General features: G+C 45.6%; 2 protein-coding genes across 2 annotated transcripts in view; one reads left to right on the forward strand and one right to left on the reverse strand.

Annotated features, from left to right (window-relative positions):
• The window catches only part of LOC108540104 (caspase recruitment domain-containing protein 8), a 15,924-nt gene extending 9,367 nt beyond the window's left edge, over positions 1-6,557 (forward strand). The window contains exons 5-7 of the mRNA XM_017889085.1: positions 3,424-3,565; positions 5,350-5,394; positions 5,875-6,557. Of these exons, the coding sequence (XP_017744574.1) occupies positions 3,424-3,565; positions 5,350-5,394; positions 5,875-6,140 (453 nt within the window). The 3' untranslated portion in view covers positions 6,141-6,557. The remainder of the gene's footprint in view (positions 1-3,423; positions 3,566-5,349; positions 5,395-5,874) is intronic.
• LOC108539882 (caspase recruitment domain-containing protein 8-like) overlaps positions 1-10,275 on the reverse strand; it is a gene marked incomplete at its 3' end in the record, with an annotated part of 63,885 nt that overhangs the window by 44,987 nt on the left and 8,623 nt on the right. The window lies entirely within an intron of this gene.

Genomic DNA, 10,275 nt, shown 5'->3' on the forward strand with positions numbered 1-10,275 from the left:
CCAGCCTGACCAACATGGTGAAACCGCATCTCTACTAAAAACACACAAAAAAATTAGCCGGGTGTGGTGGCGTGCGCCTATAATCCCAGCTACTCGGGAGGCTGAGGCAGGAGAATCACTTGAACCCGGGAGCTGGAGGTTGCAGTGAGCTGAGATCGCACTACTGCACTCTACCCTGGGCAATAGAGTGAGACTGCATCTCAAAAAATAAAATAAATAAAATTTAAAAAAATATGATATGTATTATATTTTATGTATTTTTACTGGAGGTTAGTGTATATTTCTGCACAATTGAAATTATTCCTCCCTGTTATTTTAATAGGACATAATATGCCATGTAGCTAAAACGCTAGAGCTTTTTAAATCACTTCATTATTATTCAGCATTTAGTTGAATTGCTTGTAATTTCTCATAACAAGTGCCCGGGCAATAAATATTTCAACTCATACAGTTTTACGTTTTTCATGTGAAGCTAGAGTGTCCTAAGAGAAGTGACTGATTCAAAGAGAACTCACCAAGTTAAAGCTAGCACATTTCCAAAGAGATTTTCAAAGATTTCCCACAATATAAGTTCTCAAGAATAAAGGACGAGATTTTCCAACAAAATATCCATCTCTAGAATAAAGTATCAAAATTTAATTGTTTTCCAATTTGAACGGGAAAAAATGCATCACAGTCCATTATATATTTTGTTGTTGTTTGTTATCTTGAGACAGTCTCACTCAGTCTCCCAGGCTGCTGTGCTCATGGCAACCTCCACCTCCTTGGTTCAAGGGATGCTCCTGGCTCACCCTCCCAAGTTGTTGAGATTACAGTTGTGTGCCTCCATGCCTGGCTAATTTTTTGTATTTTTTACAAAGTTTAGAATTTTTAAATTGCTATTTTCCAAGAGTTATAGGGCTTCTTTCCTAAAGAAACTAGAGATTTGCATGAACTAAGCTTTTCCTAATTCTGTCCTGCCTGTGAAGTTAGCGCCTATTCCCCAGGGCAGCTTTCCTTAGGAAGCCTGGGGAAGTCGGGTGCATGAAGAGAAGGACGTGAAAGAGACGGGGTTTCACCATGTTGGTCAGGCTGGTCTTGAACTCCTGACCTCAGGTGATCCACCTGCCTTGGTCTCCCAAAGTGCTGGGATTACCAGCATTAGGCCACCACGTGCCCAGTGCTTATCTGTGTTTTACAGCCTGATCTTCCAGGCTGCTCTTTGTTAGGAGAGAAGTGATTTCTTTGAACTGCCTGAGGTTAGAAAGGGAGCAATTTCTGAGCTGCTTCTTGTTAGAAGGAAAGTTTTTGGCTGGGGAATCTCTTCACCCTATCTTCCTAAATGACTTTCTATCTCTGTAACACCAGCCAGACAGTTCCCGGAAGCTCAGTTGTCCTTCAGGCAAGATACATCCTTGGTTGTGGCAGGACCTTCCATACACATTGTTGGTATGGAGATAAATAAAATACAGGGAGTTCCTTCAATACAAATACAAATAGTAAACATGGCATAAGGAATGACCATCATAAGGCTGGGCGTGGTGGATCACGCCTGTAACCCCAGCACTTTGGGAGGCCAAGGTGGGCAGATTGCTTGAAGTCAGGAGTTCAAGACCAGCCTGGCCAACATGGTGAAACCTCGCCTCCAATGATCCAAAATTAGCTTGGATTGGTGGCAAGCAACTGTAGTCCCAGCTACTCAGGAGGCAGAGACAGGAGAGTCGCTTGAACCTGGGAGGTGGAGGCTGTAGTGAGCCGATATCATACCACTGCACTCCAGCCTGGGCGGCAGAGCAAAACTCTGTCTCAAAAAAAAAAAACGTAAAAAAAGAAATGGCAGTTGTAATATGAGGTGATAATCTTGAGCAAGGTAGAATCTCCTTAGAGTCATCTTCCTTTTAAAGAGATGGATAACCTAGGCCAGGGGCTGTGGCTTATGCCTATAATCCCAGCACTTTTGGAGCCTGAGGCAGATGGATCATGAGGTCAGGAGGTTGAGACCATCCTGGCTAACACGGTGAAAACCCGTCTCTACTAAAAATACAAAAAATTAGCTGAGCGTGGTGGCGGGTGCTTGTAGTCCCAGCTACTCAGAGGCTGAGGCAGGGGAATCCCTTGAACCTGGAACGCGGAGGTTGCAGTGAGCCGAGAACGAGTCACTGCACTCCATCCTGGGTGATAGTGAGACTCCATCTCCAAAAAAAAAGACAAAGAACCAAGGACCTCACCTCTTAGAATTTTTAAATTGCTATTTTCCAAGAGTCGTAGGGCTTGTTTCCTAAAGAAACTAGAGATTTGCATGAACTAAGCTTTTCCTAGTTCTGTCCTGCCTATGAGGTTAGCTCCTATTCCCCAGGGCAGCTTTGCTTAGGAATCCTGGGGAAGTCGGGTGCAGAACGAAGAGAAGGATGTGAAAGCACAGTGCCACATCTGACCCTTGGCTTCCCAGCGAGGCCAGGACAGACCTGATGAGCTGCCTTTGCCACTTTTCCCACATTTCTCTACAGTCTGAGATCCTGTTAGTACAGTTATTAATGAGGAGCCTCAGCACCTAAGATTTTTTTTTTTCTTTTGAGATGGAGTATCACTCTTGTCACCCAGGCTGGAGTGCAGTGGCTTGGTCTTGGCTCACTGCAACCTCCACCTCCCGGGTTAAAGCGATTCTCCTGCCTTACCCTCCCAAGAAGCTGGGATTACAGGCACCCGCCACCACAGCCCGCTAATTTGTTGTATTTTTAGTAGAGACAGGGTTTCATCATGTTGGCCAGGCTGGTTTCAAACTCCTGACCTCAGGTGATCCGCCCGCCTCGGCCTCCCAAAGTGCTGGGATTACAGGCGTGAGGCACCGTGCCCAGCCAACACCTAAGATTTTTGTACTCAGCTAAGATCATTTTTCTCTGATTCATGGGGTGTTGAGAGCTAATTTACTCTTGCTTTCATAGAATAAAATTATTTCCTAACATTGTCAATTTAAAAGGATGTTTACCGACTGGGTGCGGTGGCTTATGCCTGTAATCCTAACACTTTGGGAGGCCAAGGTGGGCAGATCATGAGGTCAGGAGTTCGAGACTGGCCTGGCCAATTCGGTGAAACCCCGTCTCTACTAAAAATACAAAAATTAGCTGGGCACGGTGGCACGCACCTGCAAACTCAGCTACTTAGGAAGCTGAGGCAGGAGAATCACTTGAACCTGGGAGCGGATGCTGCAGTGAGCCGAGATTGTGCCACTGCACTCTAGCCTGGGCAACAGAGCAAGACTCTGTAAAACAAAAAACAAAACAAAACAAAACAAAAAAGGATGTTTACCTCTCTCCCTCTATTTCCTTCTCAACCAGCTAGGACATTGTGAAGATAACAGGGGGAAAGTTCCATTGGCCAGTTCACTGTAGGGAGCTGGGCCTTTCCACCCTCCACTGCTTAAGTCAACTGCTATGTTTCCTCTAGGAGTTGAAATTGTCCTACAGGAGCCCGGGAGAAATCCAGCCCTTCTCAAAATTCTATGCTGGGCAGATGAAGGAACCCATTCAACTTGAAATTACTGACAAAAGACATGGGACTTTGGTCTGGAAGACTGTGGTGAAGCCAGGTAGGTGAGTGGGTGAGGATGGCATTTTTGGTGAGAGAAAATGCACCTCCACCATTGGATGTCAAAGAAGAAAGCTTGTTTCTCATTCCATCCCACATAAGAAGTCCATTGTCAGTATACTGCCAATGTGAGGACAACGAAAATGATGGTGGTCCGTAGGAAGTGAAATGCTCAAGGGACCTGAGAATGGGGATGGCCATGGGAATGGAAACCCCTCACAGCTGGGGGTAAAGAACAGGAGATTTTTTTTTTTTTTTGACAGAGTCTCACTGTGTTACCCAGGCTGGAGTGCAGTGATACGATCTCGGCTCACTGCAACCTCCTGGTTCAAGTGATTCTCCTGCCTCAGTCTCCCAAGTAGCTGGGACCACAGGCACGCGCCACCACACCTGGCTAATTTTTGTATTTTTAGTAGAGATGGGGGTTTGCCCTGTTGGCCAGGCCAGTCTCAAACTCCTGGCCTCAGGTGATCCACCCGCCTCGACCAGCCTGGCCAACGTGGTGAAACCTTGTCTTCACTAAAATACAAAAATTAACCAGGCGTGGTGGAGGGTGCCTCTAGTCCCAGCTACTCAGGAGGCTGAGGCATGAGATGATTGAACCCGGGAGGTGGAGGTTGCAGTGAGCCGAGATGGTGCCACTGCACTCCAGCCTGGGCAACAAGAGGGAAATTCCATCTAAAAAAACAAGATTTTTCCAGGTGTCATGAGCCTGCTAATTCCTTAATAGGGAAATTCTGGATGACGTGGGGAGACTGTGGGTGGCTGGGCCTCTGGGTGAATGTGCTGTTCCATGAAGCTGATGCTCTTCCTGGAAGTCCAATGACTAGAAACCCAATTTCTGCGCCTCATAGTCAATGGGAGACTCAGAGTCATCAGATTCATTCTGTGTTGGTGACACGGAGACTGAGCTGCTACCAACGGAGGGGTCACAAAATTCATCAGAACTTTAAACCACATCAGGGATTTTAGATAAAAGGATAAGACCATGTTGAAGGCCCCCTGGGAAACATCATTTCAATTATTTTCAAATGGGTAGCTCCAATTGTGAAATCTTCTATCAACTTATAAGTCCTGGTACCAACATGTATAAAAATTTACTCCTTAAATGTTGATTGTTCATGCCTAAAACACATTTACTTTGACTGTAATTTATGTAAGACAGTATGATATGATATTGTTGTAACCCTCAGAGTTCCTAAGACATTCACCTGTGCATAGAAAGAATATTGGAAAAATGGGCTGGGTGCAGTGGTTTATGTCTGTAATGCCAGCACTTTGGGAGGCCGAGGTGGGCGGATCACCTGAGGTCAGGAGTTCGAGACCAGTCTAGCCAACATGGCAAAACCCTGTCTCTACTAAAAATACAAATATTAGCCAGGCATGGTGGCACATGCCTATAATCGCAGCTACTCAGGAGGCTGAGGCAGGAGAATTGCTTGAACCTGGGAGGCGGAGGTTGCCGTGAGTTGAGATTGGGCCATTGCAATCTAGCTTTGCTAACAGAGTGAAACTCTGTCTCAAAAAACGAACAAACAAACAAAAAACAAAAAAAGAAAGAATATTGGAAAAATGTGTTCCTTTCTCTGATACATTTCCTGAATGGGCAGTGAGTGGCTCTTGACTTACTGGGGTTTCATTAGTATATTAGTGTGCCAAACAAGATCCCTGCCTTATAAAATATGTAGAATTAAATTATTTTCGTTGGCGCATGAAAGACTAGAAAAGCTCAGTAAGGGTATATGATTCATTGTATGTCATCTCCAATTCTTCCCTCTTTTGTAGTGGATATCCAGCTTGGAGCTGCATCAGCCCCTCGTACCTTCTCAGGTTAGTGAAATGTTTACACTAAAGCCAGGAGGATGTATCTGATATCAAGAGGCCTTTGAGTGCTTTAACTTCACAAAGGGAGGCTCCATTTCTTCTAACCTTGTCATTTACAAAGAACAAGCGATGCCAGAGAAAAATACAAACGATGAGTATGATTTACTTATGGGAAGACGTGAGGACATCACGTCCACACAAAGGAGCAGGAAACAACCAGTTACTGGGGTAAATGTCTTGCATCTGGGGAACTGTAAGTTAAAGTAGTCCTATACTGAACTTTGAGAAATATATAGTAACTATGAGACTACAAAGTTAATCAATAACTGGAAGTAAAATATCCAAAATGAAATGAATGTGGGTTAGGCCACAGACACAAGATAAAGACCCATCCCCTGCCACGGAATTATGAATCTTCATTTGGTGCGGATCCCAAATCCTGTAAGAGAGCAATTCTCAGAGTCCGCAACTCCCCCTTTCATCCAGGTGCAGTCTTTGTGAGGGAGAACCACCGGCAACTCCAAGCCAGGGTGGGGGACCTGAAAGGGGTGCTCGATGATCTCCAAGACAATGAGGTTCTCGCTGAGAATGAGAAGGAGCTGGTGGAGCAGGCAAAGACACGGCAGAGCAAGAACGACACCCTGCTGACAATGGTGGAGAAGAAAGGGGACCGGGCTCTGGAGCTGCTCTTCAGAAGCCTTAGTGAGAGGGACCCTTACCTCGTGTCCTATCTTAGACAGCTGAGTTTGTAGAGGGAGTCAGTCCGAGAGTGTGGAAGAGAGAATCCAGCGTTCTCATTGGAAATGAATGAGGAGAAATGCATCCTTGATTCCAGTGTCCAAAACAGAGGAGGGCTGGGTCACATTTGCCCATCACACAGGCTTTGGGGACAGAGACGTCACCTGGAAGATACCCACTGGCTGTATCCCCATGCCTTTCCCTCAAGAATATCTGAAGAAAGTAACAATAGTGCTTTTAAATCTTTTCTAACCATGGCTCGATATATGACTATTCCATCCACTGACACATTTCCTGAAGACCCAGAGCGAATAAGTCGAGGCAGTTGTGTTTATGCATGACAGGCTCTAGAAAGGAAAATTCTCCTGATGAACCTGAAAACCAACTATTCTGGACACTCTGTTTGATGTCTCACCATTCCACCACAAAAAGCAGGAAAGCTGACACAATCTCTCAATCGAAGAGACGCAAGGTATTTCTTAATGGTATTGGTTTTATACACGTTGTTCCTTTAACATTTTGTCTATTGCTGTTATTACTAGAATAATGTAAGTACGTTATCCTACAAGTACCCGGGAGGCGGAGGCTGCAGTGAGCCGAGGTCGCACCATCACATTCCAACCTGGGCGACAGATGGAGACTCCATCCAAAAAAAAAAAAACAACCCTTGGGAAATTGCTATGTATCTTGTACTTTTAATCATTGAGTTTTGTATAACTCATTGACTGTTTCAATAGCTCTGGAGGAAAATGGCTATTAACGGATTTCCAGATATTTACCATTTCTGCCACTCTTCCTTCACTCTTGATTTTCCAAGTTTCACTCTGCAGTTTTCTTTTTTGTCTGAAAACTTTGATTTGTAGTTCTTTTAGAGCAGATCTGATAGCTATGACTTCTCTTACTTTTCTTTCTTTCTTTTGTTTTTTTTTTGTTTTGTTTTTTTTTGAGACAGAGTCTTGCTGTCGCCCAGGCTGGAGTGCAGTGGTATGATCTCAGCTCACTGCAACCTCCACCTCCCAGGTTCAAGCAATTCTCCTGCCTTTGCCTCCCGAGTCGCTGGGGTTACAGGCGCCCACCACCATGCCTAGCTAATTTTTTGTATTTTAGTAGAGATGGGGGTTTTACCATGTTGGCCAGGCTGGTCTCGAACTCCTGACCTGAAGTGATCCACCCACCTCGGCCTCCCAAAGTGCTGGGATTACAGATGTGGCCCACCGCGCCCAGCCATGACTCATCCTTGTATTGTAAGTAATTTTGATTTGTACCCTGGACATTTGAATGTTATGTTATGAGACTCTACGATTCATCTGTATTCAACACAAAGTGTCCATTTTTTTTAAGTCTTCTATGAAGTGAGGTTTTCATGTTAGCTCATCTTTAAAGTCTGTGCAGTTCTATTCTATCTATCCCGTGTGTGCCTGTGAGATCGGGCGGAGGTTGACCTGCTAGTGCAGGTCTCAGGGCCTTTAAATGTGAATTAGGATCACAGCAGTGGATGCCCAAGTTGGGGTTACGCCTCGGAATTCATAAAAGTCTTCATGGACTCGCTTTCTGCTGCTCCATGTGCTTTATTATTGTTATGCTGAGAGAAACGGCATTTTGTTGTTTTCTATACCCTAACTTGAAGTAGAACTGAACTTTTGCATTTGAAGATTAAACACCATAATTTTATGAAAAAAATAAAATATGTTGTTATTAAAAAAAGCAAGGGATATATTAATATGAGTTTTATTGATTCATTTGAGTATGTGAAGTTAAAATACAAGTCCATTCAAAAGAAGGCACTAGGCTTCTTTTCTAAGTGACGTGTGTCACTGAGAGCTGATCTTACCATTTCACTTCCAAAAGTCTTTTCAGAAGATAGCGTTTTAATTAATGTTAACACAAAGTGTACGAAATATATTAGTTTACTAACTCTACTTTTGTTATATCTTGACAAACTCTTTAATAGCTAAAGACTAGATATTATAAAATTAGGACCCGTTTATCCAGTATATACATAATATATACAGTGTGGCAAAGATAAATGGAATGCATGCTGGACGCAGTGGCTCACGCCTGTAATCCCAACACTTTGGGAGGCTGAGGCAGGCGGATCACCTGAGGTCAGCAATTCGAGACCAGACTGACAATAATGGAGAAACCCCTTCTCTACTGAAAATACAAAATTAGCCGGGCATGGTGGCCCATGCCTGTAATCCCAGCTACTTGGGAGGCTGAGGCAGGAGAATCGCTTGAATCTGGGATGCGGAGGTTGCAGTGAGCCGAGATCCCACCACTGCACTCCAGCCTGGACAACAGAGTGAGACTCTGTCTCAGAAAAAAAGAGTAAAGACTCCGAATACCAAAGTTCCATTAACTGGCAAGTAATAGATCCAGGTCTACAACGCTCTATCTCCTAATGTTGTCTCCAGATTAATTTTTTAAATCACCCAGGGGAGCAATCTGCAATGTCCTCTGGATCTGTGTCAACTCTTGTGTGGCAAATGACTGAAAGTTCAACTTCAGTGGAGTAAAATATAGAGAGAGTGTCCTGGCTCTACTGAAAGCAAGGACAGGAGGTAGGACTGACCCCAGGGAGGCTGATCCATGGACTCCAAAACACACAAGGAAGGAACGTTTCTCCAGGTGTCCACCCGGCCTTCCATGGTGTTGGCTCCACACAATACTCACATGAAGCTCACATCTCACAAGAGACGACCGGGAGGAGAGCAAGGGCAGCCTCTGATCCCTCCCGATGAGGAGAAGGCTCCTCGGGATGTTGTAATGTCTCGCAGACACATTTCCCATTCGGCGTATGTTTCCAGGAAGTCAGGGGAGCAGATTAAATTTTCAAAATCATGCCTAGAGGAGGGTCAAGATGGCTGGCTGGACACAGCCCGGAAGCACCACTCCCACCAAGAGAAACCAAGATATTGGGTAAGCCAGCAGACTTAGAGCAGATCTTCGGAGAGAAAACACCAAGAGTTGATACAGAGGCGATGCAGACACCAGGGCTGAAGAGCGAGGAACCTGGGAATGTGGTGTGGGGTGGCTAAACCCTAGGGCCAGTTCCCAGCACTGAAAGGCTCCTAGGGGAGGGTGAGTGAAGGGACAGAGAGACGGCAGGCTCTCACCACAGACCGCTGACGTCCCAGCTATAGGAGACCGACGCCTTCCATAGACATTTTTTTTTTCTTCTGAGACGGAGTTTCACTCTTGTTGCCCAGGCTGGAGTGCAATGGCACGATCTCAGCTCACGGCAACCTCCGCCTCTCAGCTTCTAACGATTCTCTTGCCTCAGCCTCCCGAGTAGCTGGGATTACAGGCCTGTGCCACCACGCTCAGCTAATTTTGTATTTTAGTAGAGACGCGGGTTCACCATGTTGGCCAGGCTGGTCTCGAACTCCTGACCTCATGATCCACTCGCCTCAGCCTCCAAAAGTGCTGGGATTATAGGTGTGAGCCACCGCGCCCAGCCTCCATAGACATTTTGTCAGAGACATGTGAACCAGAGCAACTCCATCTTGAGTAGGAGCTGGACAAAATGAGGCTGAGACCTACCCGGCTGCATTCCCAAATGGTGAAAACATTCTAAGTCACAGGATGAGACAGGAGGTTGGCACAAGATACAGATCATAAAGACCTTGCTGATGAAACAGGTTGCAATAAAGGAGCCGGCCAAAACCCACCAAAACCAAGATGACGATGAGAGTGACCTCTGGTCCTCCTCACTCCGACACTCCCACCAGCGCCATGACAGTTACAGATGCCATGGCAACATCAGGAAGTTACCCAGTGTGGACCAAAAAGGGAAGACATGAATAATCCACCCCCTGTTTAGCACAGCATCAAGAAATAACCATAAAAATGGGCAACCAAGGCCGGGCACAGTGGCTCACGCCTATAATCCCAGCACTTTGAGAGGCCAAGGCAAGCGCATCACCCGAGGTCAGGAGTTCGAGACCAGCCTGGCCAACATGGTGAAACCCCGTCTCTACTGAAATAAAAAATTAGCCAGGCATGGTGGCACGTACCCGTAATCCCCACTACTCGGGAGGCTGAGGCACAAGAATTGCTTGAACCTGGAAGGCGGAGGTTGCAGTGAGCTGAGATCACACCACTGTACTCTAGCCTGGGCAACAAGGGCAAAACTCTGTCTCAAAAAAA

The sequence above is a fragment of the Rhinopithecus bieti genome, unplaced genomic scaffold (genome assembly GCF_001698545.2).
Source record: "Rhinopithecus bieti isolate Rb0 unplaced genomic scaffold, ASM169854v2 scaffold_574, whole genome shotgun sequence".
In the NCBI taxonomy this organism is placed as follows: domain Eukaryota; kingdom Metazoa; phylum Chordata; class Mammalia; order Primates; family Cercopithecidae; genus Rhinopithecus; species Rhinopithecus bieti.